This window comes from Streptopelia decaocto (genome assembly GCF_964273445.1).
Source record: "Streptopelia decaocto genome assembly, chromosome: 4".
Taxonomy (NCBI): domain Eukaryota; kingdom Metazoa; phylum Chordata; class Aves; order Columbiformes; family Columbidae; genus Streptopelia; species Streptopelia decaocto.
Genome location: NC_138658.1, coordinates 61,347,037 through 61,363,889, shown reverse-complemented (window position 1 = coordinate 61,363,889; position 16,853 = coordinate 61,347,037). Strand labels below are relative to the sequence as shown.

Below are 16,853 nucleotides of genomic sequence, written 5' to 3'. Positions count from 1 at the left end.
GTACTAATTTTTCCCATTTTAGCTGTAGGCAGTACAAGCCCTGGCTACATGCCAGTAGCTGGAATACTGATCCTCAACAGCATACGCTGATCTGATAAATCAATCAGCACGTCACATTCCCATTATTATTTCCCTTACACAACTACCAGTACTTATTACCATAGCCAGACAGTTCAGGAGACTCATCTAATGGAAAACCAACCCAGTGCAACAACAGCAAAAAACATCATAGTAGGCCCTTCAGACTAACTTAAAAGAGAAGGCCAGTTCACTGTTACATCACACAAGTTCCACTACAAAGGGAGAACAAGTGGAAAGATATTATTGTTAGTGATGCTGTATTCTTGCTCTTGTCAACAGTCTTATTGATTAGGATGCTGTTCAGCCAACTAAGTTTCTGGCTCACCTTGAACCCCCCAAAAACTGTTGCTAAAATAGGCAATAACTAAAAATCAGAAGTCTTGTTCTCTCCAGTAAAGCTACTTAACATTTGACTCAGGAGAAGAAGCAGGTATGTAGTAAGCCTGATTAGGAAAGTGATCCAAGCTAAATTAGATCTGACCTTTTCTTTCCTATTCTTCCTCTTGGCACATTTCCTCTCTTGTTTTCTAGGTTAGTCTTACACTAGATTAGTTTTACAGTCTAGTTTGTTGAACTGTTTAATAAATGAATGCTCATACCAGTCCACAGAGAGTCCTGAAATAAAAACAACAAAATTGTGCGAAGCATCAACAAAAAAACCCAAAAGTTACCAACCTTAACCATTAGTACACAGTTACTGAACGCCAATTCAAGGGAAGAAGAGAGACCAAGCAGCAGTGATAGTAGCTGTGCTCCATGTTTCTGGTTTACACAAATTCCATCTTAAGAAACTCTTAGTGCCTACAACATAGAAAGACTACGAGTTTAAATTTTTATGTAACTGATAGTGAACTGAGAAAGTAAACTACCATGTAAGAACATACAATATGAAAGTTCAAGCTATGCCCCAAAACACTGACAAGGATTACAGTAGTTCCTGGAACACTTGGAAATTGAACAGCTTCCATACACCAGACATAAGGAGCACCAAAAACATAAATCACAGGTTTTATCAACACTGCCGAAGATATGTACATCTACTTGCATGCTCTGCAACACACTTCTGTTCTGAGTTCAAAGAACTCAAAGCATTGCTTGCATCCCACACAGTCCATAGATTAGTCTGTGTAGCAGGCATAGTCCTGTCTTTCATAAAATTATGCTCCGTACATGCTTACTATTGCAGGTTCACAAGAGATCAGTGAACTAGCACTGCATCTACTGCTAGATACACAGAACTTCCTCCCTCTGGCTGTTACACTAAGCCTCTGGGTGTCATTAGTCTAACTTCTCTTGTACTGTTTTCCCAAGCAAAGAGGTCTTTCAAGAGCCAAACATAAGATATCCCTTCAAAAACACATCGTGACAGCAGTAGGCGATTACTTCTTTCTGAGAGAAAAGGTGATGAGTTGAAAAGGTTTGTGAGAGGACATGGAAAAGCAGCTACTTTAACACTACATATCTGAAACAAGTATAGGTCCAACATAAGCAAAACAAACCCCATGTGTTTTCTGTTATTTTGACCTAAAGACAGTTAATGCAATACATACACCACAGCAATTTCCAATGACATACATCACACATTGATAATTTTTTTCCTCTTTTGTTAACCTGCTTAGCTCAGAGGAAATCAGGATGATACACGTAAGGCTGTGTTCTATTCCTGGCAGCTGATAGTGCCATAGGCAGCTAAACCAATCCAGTGGCTTATTTCTGCAATTACCCATCCTGCTTCTGTTGCACAGTCCCACCCCCATTCTTGTGCTAGCAACAGCATCCATCAGATTTTTCTTTTTTCGCAAGCCCGTAACTCCTCTCAACAGAGAACTGACCAGTCACTGAGTTAAAGGATATCAGTCAGGGGTCTGATGAGTGCTGATGCAAGCACACAAGCAGCAAGAGCACACAATCAGGATTGCAATTTCTCCATTCTGTTAATAGTTCTGTTAGACTTGACGGTGCAAGATGGCACTTCACTGTATACTTAGATTATGGTTTCATAATAAATGTTCAAAGCTAATGCTGACCGGAATATCTGCCTCTGTAATACTAATTGGAGCTATTCCCTTACATGATACCATCTCCCTTTATCACATCAAAAATTGCCTGTGAAGCTGTGCTGTGATTCCAAACTAGATTTTATTCCTGTTCTTCTTCCAATATTTGCAATAACACTAAGATTACTTCCCTGATCTGTTTTACACTGGAATCACACCAAGACTTCCACACCACAGCTCAAAGCATGACAGATCCACAGGAACACCTTACACCAGTATTACAGCCCATCATATTGGATGATCACACCACATCAAGCTTGTTTGCTGTTTAAAGAAGCTGGAGTGCCAAGAAAGCAAAAGAGTTCAAAGCAGGTATCACTCTGAAATCATTTTTGCATACAGTCTGTTAGTGGCTTGACAGGTTATAGAGCATCAAGCCATCAAAACAACCACTAGCAGATAGACTAGAACACGATCAATGTATAGGAAAATAACTAACTCTGAAGCTACTACTATGGCAGCTACAGAAAGTCACCTACACTACAGCCTTACAAAAATGTGACACTAACCTGATGCAACATACTTGCAGCCACAGTGAGAAAGTGAGAATACTTCTGCGTATTATGGGAATAAAGACACCAAGTAGTTAATGCAGGAGTATTGCAAGTGTGGGGATAATACTGAACGCAGTAGCTACAAATCTTCTGTTTGTGAGGGGAATTCCCCTTCCTGGAAAGTGCACTTGAGAGACAGCTTGTTCAAAAATGGTAAGCTGGAACAGAAGTTCAAATATTTTAAAAAATTTTTGAAGTATATATATACCCATCAAAACAGAATTAGATGTGCCAGTGTATCCTAGTTTAGAGGGGAAAAAAAAAAAGTCTGAAAAAATATAACACCAGTAAAAGAGTATTTGTATGTTAGATTTCACAAGCATACAAAAACGGATTTTCACTTTGATCAAATTTCAGTTTTCATAAGAAAGCAATATCAAGGCTATTTTCTGTCAAATGTGTGCCCTTGAGCTGCAGGAGAGGAACGGTCAAACTTCCACCCTTCTCCTACCCCCAAATAGCAATGTATTACCTTTTTTTTTTTTAAGTAATTGAGATAGTATTTTACACTTTCATTTTCACAATGAAAGACTATTCAGAGGCTTTTATATTTTCAAAATACAATGCAAAACCCTAGCAAGATGATTTCAACTTCCATGACTGGCGTTACCTGGCACTTTCCATTAAAAAGCTTCAAGTTACTGCTGCAGACTTCACTCATAGGATACAGTGACAACAGTAAAAAGCACCACCTTATGCAGAAGCTTCTTCTTGCATCCCAGTAATTGCCAGGTCTCTCCTCTGTGCCTACTGATGAAAGTCATGGGGACTCGATGTACTTGCTAACAACTCTACCCATGAAGTTCAAATGAAACCAGTCAGGGGAATCAATGACTATTTCAAAAAACTGCATAAATCCTGTTTCTTAAGGCTGACCACAGTATGAAGCTAGACTTTTGTAGCTCCATACTACCAAATCCTCTCAGTCCAATGGAATGCATTTAGCCGATTCACAATACAAAGTTTTAATTGAAAAACGCCAAAGAGCAATTTTTAATCATTGCAATATTCACCTCTAGAAAATATCTTGCAATTTAAACCACCACAGAAGTCAGTTGCTGGCTAAATTAGGTACTTCAATTTTGAGCTTTCTGACACCTTTCCATAAACACAGAATTTAGAGTTAGGGTATTTTGTTTGTTAGTTATGTCACAAAGGTGCACCTAGGACAAACATACCAGTGAGTGCTGCTGTAAACAATGCTTGCTAGAATCCTAGAATCATTTTGGTTGGAAGAGACCCTCAAGATCATCAAGTCTAACCATAACCTAACACTGCTGCTAAACCATGTCCCTAAGAACCTTATCTATGAGTCTTTTAAACACCTCCAGGGACAGTGACTCAACCACTTCACTGGGCAGCTGGTATTAGCACATATTCTGCATGCTGTAAGAACAGTGACAGAATCAAGATCTTCAGGTGTCTTCTAAGAGCATGTAGTTTTGAACTATGATCAAATTATGCAAGAGTTCAGTACATCCAAAAGCACAAGGCTAGGCATCTTAGGAATGTCTGTGCTCAACATAAGGCACACAAAGATCACCATCTGAACAGCCATTTTGTACTGAACACCCATTTAGAATTTCTGTGAATATATTCCAATCATTTATGGTGTGAAGTCTTATATACGTTCAAATATATCTAGATACCAAATAAGAGCATTCTCAGTATTGTCAATGAAGTTTTATCACTGTCTTTCTTCTCAAATTCTTTAAATGCTTGAACATTTTGATCTGGGACTTTAAATCATATTCCACCTAAGCTTTTAATTCTAAAGCCCATGCAAATATTCAAGTTTGCAACCAGGTTTTGACAGACAAACAACTGGACAATAAAGCCCTTCGAGCAGCGGTCCCCAGACATCACAGACCCTCAAACAGTACACAGCCCTGAGTATTATTTCTGTCTCACTGTTGCAGATGTGAACAATCTGCTATGAGCCTCAAGCTGGGCTGTCGCTGTCTTGGAGGTATTATCTCTGGCTGAGTTTACCATTCCCATAATTTGAGTAGATGAGGAATTCTTTACAGATAAAGAATTTAAAAGTGCTCAAGTGATGATACTACAGAAATACAAATACCAAATCTCATATCAATATTGTAAGTGATAGAATACATCAAATAAAGTTGTTCACCCAAAGGGTTTAGCAGAAACAATATGACATCTTCAAGGAGCCTGTACTTTCTTGCTTCACTCTCTGAACATAATGTTTGACAAATGACAGTCCACAGAACCATATCACTGTTCAACATTTTTTTCTTAATTAAAAAAAATGCTGAGAGTAAAATTATTTTATTTTTCTATTGGTGGCAGGTTTTTGTTTGTTTTGGATTGGTAGTAGGCTAGTTTGAGATTTGGGAGCTACTACTTTACCACATCACTTTCCTGACTTTGCCACAAATACATGATTCTTGAGACAGGTGGAGAAAGAAAAAGTAAGTTATGCCAAATCCATCATATTTACCACTCATTCCTCTACCATGTTGCTGTTTCAGCCATCAACTGGACAACTGTTCTGACCTTCCAGTTAATATTAGTTCTATCAGACTCTTCAAATCCTTAGTAATACTTAGCTGAGTGAGAACAAGTAACTATTTTTTAAGTTAATTTGAGTTAACGTAAGAGGTTATTTTACAGAAGTTAATGTTACAGAATTTCAAAGGAGTAAAGAAAAAAAAAAAACAACCCAAACCTGTTAAGTGTACTCTACCTCCATAGTCCTGACTAATCACTTTCTTGCCACTTTGTTTTCACTTTCTCTCAGATAAGGGTTCTCAACAGGCATGCCAAGTAACAGTTCTTAACAGAGATAGCTTTTGACTAACTATTAAACCATAACCAATGTCCCCCTTCCTTAGTGGTTGTTTTCAGAGCTCCTTAATTCCGGAGCTCCTTTCTATTAACCGAATATTGCATCATGAACATACAAAGAAATCATATCCTAATGAATTTTTATTCCAAGGAAAAGAAAACTGAACATGAAGTGAAATCACAGTGCGATCAGTGTAAAATTAAGTAGTTATGTTATGGTTTCACACTGCAGTTCTCAGTGACAGAGCAACCTAAAAACTACTTTGAAGAAGTTCCCTAAGCACAACAGATCCATCCAGCAGTGGACCCAACATATATAGTGAAATTCTGTCTTGCAGAGCATTCATTATATTTTTTTGCAGACCTTGTCAGTGTTGGTCATGCTGTGCAACTGTGTTCCAGGAATATGTCTGACAGCATACTATTACAGCCTGTAAGTTCCTTCAGTCATTAATTGCCAAAGAGATTTTCAAAAGTTTAGCTTATATTTAAAATGGAAATGCCATTAAATAACAGGAGTGGCCACTTACATATGGAAAGAGGTATCAGTCCATCAGATTTAACAGTTTATTACAGCACCTATGCCAATGAACAAGCTCTCCCTATATATTCTAGTTAAACTGCATTCCTTCCACAAGAAGCATTATATAAAAATATTGGTGTATGGAAATACATGAACATTCTTTTCCTAAACAATATCATAACTTGAAGGATTAAAAAGACAATGCAAGCATAAACAGGAATCATCATATATACACAGGTGTCAGAAGAAGTGTTAAAAAGTCTTACTGGGGCAACACAGCAAGAACGAGATACAAGTGTACATGGAGAAGCTATGAGGCTACTGCAAATATATAAATATCCTGCAACTCCAGACAAAGCTAATCGCCTGTAATCATAGGTGTACACACATGTTAGATATTTACTTCTTACTTCGATCTCACCTCACGCACACGCAGAAACACTGAATGAATTGCTTCTTACCCTCCCAGTTACACCTAGATATGCTTTCAGCGATCAGGGAGGATCAGTACTGACACTAGCATGCTACTTGAAGATCAAGGATATTATCCATTTCCCCAAGAAGGGAAATGAAACGACACGAATAAGCATTTCCTGGCATCGAAGCGTTCACCATCCCAAACAAACAAACAAACAAAACCAACAACAACAAAAAACCACAAAACAAAACAACCAACCACACAACACAACCAAAGGCCCCATACCGAAGCGCTCTCCGCTTTGAGCCCGTGGCGCGGCGGCAGCACACGTAACTCGTGCCAGCAGCGGAGCAGGCAGCCCGCCCGCAGGACGGGGCCAGCCCGGCGGGCCGTTACCCGGCGCAACTACCGCCCGGGAGGAGCGCCCCCCCGGGCCCGGGCCCGCTCTCCCCGCGCGGGAACGCCGGCGGGGCCCGCGCTCCCCCGCCTCGGCACGCGGGGAAGTCACGTGAGCCGGGGGGGAACCTTACGGCACGCGAGCCACCGGGGCAGCCCCGGGGGCGGAGGGGGGGGGTGGCGCGAGGGGAGAACCGCCGTCGCCATGACAACTTCCAGGGGGGAGGGAAAACTTCAAATCCCAACCGTCAGTGCAGAAGCGGCTCCCTCTTAAAGGCGCACGCACACACACACACACAGGCGGGCTCTCTCCCCTCCTCCGCCCCCCAGGCACTGGCGATGGAGGAGAGGAGGGGGGCAGCCACCGGCACTCACCGCGCGAACGGCGAGAAGCTGAGACAAAAGGACCCGAGCCGAGAAAGGGTCTCGGTCAGCGGCGAAGACAGGGACCGAGTGGCCCCAACCGAAGCCGTGACACCCACCCTGCGCTGCCTGAGGGCGGCTTAGGACCTTCGTTCTCCCCCACAGACCCCGTCTCCGCTTCCGCCCTCCAAGAAAGCCGCTGGAGCCGCTCCTCCATCCCCGCTCCCCCACTCCGCCCACCCCAGAGACCCGGGCGCTGGGCGCCTCGCCCGCTCCCCGCACGGAGACCCCGCTCCCCGACTCGCCACCACGTTCTCCTCAAGGACCCCGCTGCCCCCTCCCCCGCCCCTCGGTTCCCCCGCCACGGCCGGACACCCCGTCGTTCCCCCCTCTCTTACCCACACAGTGCATGAGCCGGTGCCGCCAGGAGTCGAGTTCTCGGCGGACTCCCCTGCGCTCCGCCGTGCAGCGGGGGCTCCGGCACTGAGAGGCGGCGGCAGGAGGAGCGGGAGCCGCGGCGGCCATTCTGTCTGTTCCCTTTTCCATCTGCCTCTGACCTCACGCCCGCTCATTTACATACGAGCGCGCGCGCCACCCAGCAGAGCCGCGCGCTCCCCCGGCTCCTCTCCCTCCCCTCATAGCCCCCCCGCCCCCCGAGCGCGTGCCCGCGCCTCCCCCCTCCCCGCTCAGCATCCGGGGCGGGGAGCGCGCGCCGCCTGGCGGGGTGATTGACACGTGTCCCAGCTCCCCGGCCCGCGCTGGCCCCGCCGGGCTCCGGCCTCTCCCCGCAGGCAGCGGGCGGGTCGGGGACCGGCCCGAAAAGGGACACCCTCCTCCCCCGCACCACCGCCCTGTTTCCCATCGCTGTCCCCCTGGCCTACAAATCCCGCAGGGCAGCGCGCCACCTGCTCCAGCCCTGCCGGGCAGGCGGTGGCAATGCGCGCCGGGAGTTGTAGTTCGTTGAGGGACAGGAATAGGACCCAGCCCCGGCGCTTTCCCCACCGGCAAGACACCCCGGACGGTCCTTCCAGCGGCTCCACGCTGCCCGAGCGCCAGCCCCGCAGAGCGACCGCAGCCCCACACCTCCCAGCACCGCAGCTCGGTGCAGGGCAGCTCCGGGTTAAGAGGATTTCACACCGGCACAGGTCTCACCTTCATCCCAAGGTCTGCCCGGGGTGCTGCTTGGAGCAGGGCTCGCTCATGGCCCAGTTCCCCCGCAGCCTCTTCCACCTCCTCGCCCACACCTCACCCCCGGGGCTCCTGGAAGCCCGTGCCTCCGTCCATCTCTCGTTCTGACACCGGCACGGAGACGGCTGTCACACGAGGGAAGGCACAATGCTATGCCTAATTAGCTTGTCAAATTAACTCCACAGGGAAACTTTCAAAGTTCTCTACATTACCGCTCAGTTCACCGAACTGTTTTCAATGGCTGTGCCTTCATTCTGCTCTTTCTAAGGGTCTTGATCAGGTAGAGTGGGACAGGGAGGAGAGCTGGGGACCAGTGGCACACAAAACACAGCATTATCTCCCACCCCGCTTTGGAAAAGCCTAGCATGGGAACTAGAAGCAAAACCAGTTTAGTTCAGTATCCACGAGCACGCCTGAGAAAGCTCACTATCAACCTACAAATGCCTTCAGAACTAGAGGCAGATTAAAATAACTGCAAAAAAGTTAACACACAAATGTCAGATTGAATTACTTCACAGAAAGTGTTGTCAAGCTCTGTAACAGGCTGCCCAGGGAAGTGATAGAGTCACTGTCCCTGGGGGTGTTTCAAAGACATATAGATGAGGTTCTTAGGGACATGGTTTAGTGGCAGCATTAGGTTAATGGTTGGACTCAATGATCTTGAGGGTCTTTTCCAACCAAAATGACTCTATGATTGCTTAGAGCATTTGATGACCGCTTGGATGGTCGGTTTTGCTGCTCTGCACGCAGTCACCCTCATGCTGTACCTCCAGACTCCAGCAGCAGACACACATCCTTTAGCACCAGTCTTACATGACAATTGCTACCTGTGTCCTGCAAAAGAACAATTAGCAGTCTTGAATTTTCCAGAAAGAAAAACAAGATCTCTCTGTTTTCTCAGATGCTGGTGGCATCTTTGGGTGTCTCCTCCTCCCCCACACTCCCTTTTTCAGAACAGTCTTTGTATGCAGCATTCCTTCAGCAATAAATGGCATTTTCTGTGCCTATTTGCAGGTTGTGATAGAAAGCAGGATTTAATAAGGCTATAGAAAAGATAGCCTTCCTTCTCCCCTCCCTCACCCATAAGGGTTGAAGGAACAATGCTGAAAAGAATCATGTCTTCCCTATCCGTACACAATTTTTTGCTTGTGGTAGAGAATGAACAGTTAACAACAGTGATACTGCAAAGCTGCAGAGGGGCTTCAACTTTGAACAAAGAGTGAGAAGCGGTTCCCCACTCATTCAGGCCTCTACATAACTGTGTAGGCAGTCAGTGCAACAAGGACCAGGGATATTTGGGAATGGAGCCCTTATCTTTTGCTGGAGTGTTTCAGGAGAATGGCAAAACTGGAAGTGCAAGCAAAAAGGCAGCCTATTGCTTCCTCCAGCTCTTTATCATGGCAGGCAGCAAAAAATAGCTGCTTACCAGTCTCCTGGCTTCCTCCTATACCTCAAATCTGTTACAAGTACCTTGGCTATCTTATTCATACTGGACTTCCAAACAGCAACAAAAATCAGCTTTACCTCAGAGAAATGGCAGAAAAGAAGGCAGCTCTGGGAAGGCATTGTCAAAACCCACATAAACTAAAATGTAACCTTAACATCAGTTTCAAACTAATAGTATTCTCCAGTAATATTTTTACCCCTAAAATGGGCTTAAAAAAAAAAAAAAAAAAAAAAAAAATCTGTTGTGCATTTGCTTCTCCTGCAATCCTTCCATGGTGGATATTTCCTTCTCTACTTCTTAAAGATGTTCTTTTTTTTGTGGGTGAAGGACATATTCAGGGATGGCTGATAGAGCACAGCCCTGAAGATCAGTTCTGTTTTCAATGGAATGAAGAAAAATTTGGTAACAGATGGCAGGTCATGTCTTTTTTTATAAAGAAATTTCATTAAAGTAAATCTTGTCACTTCTGTAAAACCATTAATTGAGCTTAATGAATTCAACACACAGGAATTTTAAATACTATTCATTTAACTGAATCCATGAGGTTATCTGACATGAGTAGAGAAGAAACTACACCAGTCCCCAATTTTGTTCATTTAGCACACTTCTTGTCATTTTCTTGTCATTTTAAGGTTCCTTCTGTTTGAAAGACTTCTCTGTGTGTGAAAAAAAAGAAATAACCCTGGCTAACAAAGCTGGTGGGCAGATTTCAGAGAACAGGAGGAGGAAAGGGGAAAGAATTTCAAACTGAATTTTTATAGTTGCCTAGATTTTGAACTCCTACACCTTCTGAAAATACTGCCTAGACAACAGATATGCTATAGGGACCGGGTTTTGAACCACTCCCTCCCTCTGAGATTTTTTATTCTTCCAAATGTAAAACTGAACCTGGTAACCTGAGGATCCTACTTCCTCAAACCATCAGTGGTGTTATTTTTACATTAGCTGTACTGGTTTTTCTTCTCTATGAAAATGACTTTCCAGCCATGGTGTCATTTATGTGGATTTCAACTCAATCTTATAGAAGCAATTCCACTTTTGTGAATAAGGGTTGGATCAAAACTCCAAGGATGATGGAGGGCAGGAGCTGGAACAGTGAGGGATAATTTTGATTTAGTTAATTTTAGCTGCCTATTCTAGCTAATTTTTATGGGATCAGAGAGTCAGTTACTTAGAAATGGCTCTGAAGCCAAAGTCCAGTACAATTTTGTTTGAAGCTACAGGAATTATTACTGCTGTTCTTTCTGTATGTTTCATGTCATATTAATTTTGGGGGTAAAGAGAAAAGTCACAGATGCTTATGATTTGATACCACAACCCCATCAAAATCTGATGTTTTGAATTAATTTATTTTAACACACATTGGGGAGATTTAACTACCTTATTGAAACATTGCAAAATTGTTCATCACCAAAAACTCTTTATAATTAATCCCCAAAGGTGAAATTCACTCCTGTACAGACAGCTTTTCATGGCTCTTTGTCACATAAGCATTGCTTTGCAGAAACTGGGGGGAAGGATGAAGTGGAATTAAAACAGCATAACTCAAACAGTCAAAACCCTGTAGAAAACCTTTTGCATGTGCTATCTTGAAGTGAATACATACTGAAGTGGTGAGCTCCCCTTCTCACATGAATACAATTCATAAACCTGGAAACTGTCGGTGTTCTTGGTAAAACAGAAAGAGTTAAATGATGAATTGTGTGATAGCTTTATGAACAAGTATTGCAGAGACTCATTCATACTTGAAAGACATACCACAGCAGAAAATAGAAAGGTAAAAAAATAACACCAGAGGAGATGTCACCATAAACACTAGCATGATCATTTAGAGAGAGAATCAAGTGAAACTGAATAAGGGTTATCTGGTAACCAGTGTGAATATTAGATTGGCAATACATGACTACTTAAACATATTTGCAAAACCAATTTTCTAGCAATTTAAAATATTATAAAGAATTCAGAGATGCTCATAACATATACCATTTTCTTTTGCAGTGTCAGATGTAGGAAAAGTGTCATTTTTAAGTAAAAAATTACACAAGCATTAAAAAAAAATAAATTTCTTTCTCTTACTGATCACTGAGGACTTAATCTTAAAAAATGCTAAGGGACTTAGCACATAGCTTCCATAGAAGAAGCTTTGAGAAGCAAACCCTCTAGTTCTGCTCAGCAATCTGCCTATGCTTTTATTCATGCTTTGAAGGCAGAATCCCTGTGGTCACTCCTAAAGGCACATTCATACAAAGTATTTAAGTTGCTCTAGAGCTGCCTGCATAAAACAGAGTTAGAATTCAGGAGCTGGAAAAGTACACCTCTTCAAAAGCAACAGGATTTTTCAGGCCCAGTCTCATCCTTAGCTTCAGGCTGTGATGAGTGGACAGCCAGCACAGATAGCGGTTTTGTGAGACTCTGGCAAGATGCAAAAGAGCAATGTCATCAGCTAGAATACCATACATTTCAGAGCTTTAAACTTACACACGTTGTGGCTGAATAAATTGGCAACTTCCAAAAGAGAGGTAAGCACAGACAGCTAGGGTTGGATAATTATTTTGCCACTGAAGCTGGATTTGTATGGTTTGAGGCATTACTGCTCCACCTCCTGTTTCACCTACTGCCAGCAGATACCTCCACTGTTCCAAGTTTGATATATAGCCTACACTTATTCCTGCAGTGGCATAGCAAGGTAAGCTCCAACAGAGAAGCTGGGCCAGCAGCTGTAATGCAGTATGGCAAGAACGCAATGAGAGAGGGGCCATGCCGTTATCTACCACTTCCTTGCCTGTGGTGGCAAACAGCACTGCCCAGGTGAAAAGATTATGCCTAATCTAATAGTTTAGACTTCAAATTTTCATAATAACCTCAATCAGTGTGAAGCTACATGAAAATATCTTTAAAAAACAGAATTGTTTTTAAAATGGCTAAAATTGTTCACAGTTAGTTTGGAGACTTCTGGGTTAAGGGTGCTGTGAGCCTTGAAACTTAGATCTAAAATATTTTGTTGCATTGTTGTCAGTTCTAGTATGGAAAATGAAAGCTCAAACTCAAATAAGAACAATTAGAGAAGCTTCCATTTCACACACAGGTGAAAAAATGATCTTTTTAACAGGACAGAAAAGTCAGGGTTTTGGATCACCAGGAAGAAGTAAAATCTGCAGGCATTCCAGGCTCCTGAGTTTTAGACCTTTTATCTTTCATTGCTCCTATCAAATTCAAACTAGTTTACAAATGGTGATGTGTGCAGAGGCTACAATTCAATACTAAATATCTTACAGAGGAAGAAAGAAATGGCACTTTTTTACATCTGAAATCTTGGGGTATAATGTTTGGTGTGTATTTTACCAATATATACAAGGAAAAGTACTGTTGTGTCATAATTATAGGGGTTGCTTTTGTGGTTCTCATCAGTATTAGCTGATAGCACTATCTTTCAACATACGTGCACAACTGCACCTATACACAGATTAACAGAAAGATAGCCAAGGTGAATTTCTAGGTCCACAATAACATTTTTTAGCCCAAACCTGCTCCTTGAATCTCTATCTAGAGGAAAAGTACCAGGAAATTCATGAAGTGAAAAAGCTTTCCACCCTCTAGTAGAAAGGCAACACTAAGCCGGTCAAGTCAGTGCTATATTCGTGCCCCTGTTATTGACCCAATTCTAAGTACACAAAACATGATTATTGCAGGCAGATGACCATTTTCCAGAAACATCTTTATCCCTTGTATAGGAAGGCAAAAAATGGGAAAATGCTTCTTATATGTTCTAGCAGTAGTGCTCTTAAAGCTGTGAGTATCTAAATAGGTAAAACAAAGTTTGTGTCTGAGCGGATGTTTTCTTATCAGACCATCTAATTAACTTAGTGAAAAGCAGCCAGGCTTTCAAGAACACAGATATTCTTCGTGTCCTGTCTACTGTAACTATACCAGCTGATTTCATAGAGATGTTACTTCCATGTATCAAACTAGCATTGTTTGCAGCAAGCAAGCATTACGATCAAACTCTACAGTAAATGTTTATAAAACAGATGCACTTGGTTTTACATGGATAACTAAAACATGAATAGAGCTTTCAATTTATACCATTTTAGAACACACAGTGAAATTTTAATTGGTTATTTTCCATTCTGTGTTAACCATTACTCTTTAGAGGCTGTCTGGTGATACTGTGACCGAAGGGCCATAGTCTCATCACACACGTGTTCTTCTACGTAGGAGCACACATGTATAAAGACTGCATGACATTTAGACAAACCCCTAGAGCTACAAAAACTCACAACTTTTATGGTGAGCTAAGCACATTTGGAATCCAAAATGTTACTCTACAGAATCACTCCTCAAAGAAGAGCTACACTTCAGTGTGCAGGAAGATAGGAAAAATAGGGCTTTAAACAAAACAGGCTTATAAGGTGAAATCAAATGCTAATATACAAACTAATGAAAGATTCTAGGGTTTTAGCTTATAGAAAACCGATTAGAATACTTTTCAACTGGAAATATAGCAACTTTATTCAATACTAGTTTAAAGCATTTAGTATGAAGTTGATATATCCTATGTTTCAGCACCAGCCTAGCAGAAAAAGGTGTGTAAGTGAATGGAGTCAGCTTGAAATGCCAAAAAATAACAAATTAGTCTTCTATAGATTAGACTGTCGTTTTAACATGTCATTATTTGACTATTAAAATTAAATTTAGAGGGAAGGTAAAATCCAATATATACTTGTAAGTGATGTCTCCACAGCACTATCTATCAAATATGGCTGTTTTTTCCTTCCATTTAAACTGTTATCCTATGTTCCACACAGCTGAGTAATGTCATTCACTCTCTCTAAAGTTTCCCAAGTGGCCAAGTAATTTAAGTATGCCATCACCAGAGCAACTCTGCAGCTGAAAATATACTGCTATTAAACCCAGAGAGAATAATAGATCACTAATTGCAGCTTAATATTAGAGATAGACATGAAATACTGAGCCAGCCATCAGAGCATGTGCCGGTAATCCAAACTTATGCTATTATTGAAAAGACAAAGAACTGTTTACTGTCTTCATGAATGACTTTTTACAATTATGCTAGCTAAGTACTCACTGAATACAAGGGCCGCTAGTTCTGCTGCAGAACACTGATTAATTATCATTTAAGTGAAGGAAGAAGTTTTTCCCCCCCAGTACTACTACTCCTCGCATGAAATGTCACACCAGGGGGGTTTCTCTGTATGACAGTAGCACCAACAGATCACGCAACAAGATACAGCACACGTGGAACATCAAACAGAGGATGTGGTTCCTTCTCCCAGAGGAATTGTTATCTAGAGGCAGAGTATTGCATAAGCAACACCCAGCTCACAAACTGTCTGCTTCAACAGCTTCATTGCCCTGGAAGGAGAGTGTAGGGTGCCACCTCCTAGGTCTTTCCAGAAAGTGGGTATCTGTGTTGTTCTGCGAGAAGGAATGCATATGCCTGTAACAGGTATGTTTTTACTGCAGAAGTTCATGTTTTGGAGTCCTTTGCAACTGTTTCCAGCTGTGGTTTCCAGCATAGGCTGGAATTTTATAGCCAACCTAACCAGAATGCACCATGGGAGGTGGTAGAAAATGAGACTGAATGGCTCATTGGTCACTTGAGTAAGGCAGTTTATTTCCTGTAATATCACTCACAGAGTTATTGCCTTGTGAAGGAGAGCTCTTCATCGTTTGATTTAGAACAACTATTTTTATTACATCTATAAGCTTCATCTTATCAATTTTATATATAACCTTTCTTTTAGCTGAATTGCCTGTGGTTTAGGTTATCTTCTGAATTCCCCACTCAACTCCCTTCTCCCTCCTTTCCCCCAAATTCCATCTCTTCAATTTTCAATCTTTTAGCAAAATAAATGGAGAAACACATGATTTCTCAGAGACAAAATAATTTGAAAATAAGGACCTGGTTATTCTTGAAATGAAACTATTTTACTGGCTATATCAGTGCTGTGGGGTTTAGTTTGCTGTAGCCTTATATTGTTTTACATAACTGCATTCTTAAAATGTTTTCTGTTGGTTCTCAATAGGTATCTTTTAATATGGTTTTAATCAATCTCAATAGTGCCGCAAAAGGACTGAAAAGAAAATTTCTATTTTGCAAAGGCAGTTAATTCAATATAACCAAGATAATTTCTTATTGTACCTTTTTCATACTTTTAAAAGCTAACACATGGAATGGGGTTTTTTTGTTCATGTTATTTCTCAAGTAGCTTTTTTTCAAACTTGATTTTCTTACATTGTCTGACCATTTTCACATTAATCTTTAAAGATTATTTTTGTCTTAGGTTAATTCAAACAAATTAACAGAACAATTATAGATTCACATTAAGTATTCCTTTTTGGGACTATATGAAGTAATCCCCTCAGCTAATAAAAAAATGAAGTCACAGTAGGCTGAATATGACAGACTGAACAATTCCTCATGTGATTCCTGCTGAGAAAAGCAGACAGCAGAGTAGATCTACCACAGACCATCATAACAAAAAGCGTAACATTGCTGTTGTCCTTTCCCATAATTTGATCATCCCTGGAAAAGCCTTTTTCATTCCAAGTATTCATGGCTTCAGATGCAAACAGAATTAAGGTTTTTCTTCACTGTCTTGAGCAAGTCTGCTTCCTCTAAAAACCCAAACATTTGTTTTTCCCCTTTCCTCCTCTTGTTTAAAATATAAGTGTTTAAGTTCCTACCGTTTGCCTTGAAGGATGTTTTCACAGTTAGATATCTACATTCTCTGGCAATGCTCCCCTGCAGAGCAAGATGGCCAAGAAACAGGTGTGGGTCTAAAAGTACTTTAACCACTTCAGACCAATGCTGGGATCCTGCTCCTTCAAGTTTGGGCACAGTGCCACAGTGATTCAGATATGTTCCTTCTCCAGCCAGTCTCTCTATTGTATTATTTTCCACTGTGCAATTTTTCTCACCTTTGTGCTTAGTTTTGAATTCAGGTATGTTTTCAGCCTTCTCTTTCAACAGGAAGCCAAGAGGCTTCTGTCT

The 16,853-nt window shown here is 41.8% G+C and overlaps 1 protein-coding gene across 7 annotated transcripts in view; it reads right to left on the bottom strand.

Annotated features, from left to right (window-relative positions):
- LCORL (ligand dependent nuclear receptor corepressor like) overlaps positions 1–7,827 on the bottom strand; it is an 80,585-nt gene extending 72,758 nt beyond the window's left edge. For all 7 annotated transcript variants that reach the window (XM_082051300.1, XM_082051295.1, XM_082051297.1 and 4 more), the window contains exon 1: positions 7,602–7,827. In XM_082051300.1, the coding sequence (XP_081907426.1) occupies positions 7,602–7,749 (148 nt within the window). In that variant the 5' untranslated portion in view covers positions 7,750–7,827. The remainder of the gene's footprint in view (positions 1–7,601) is intronic.
- Between the last annotated feature and the right edge of the window lie 9,026 nt (positions 7,828–16,853).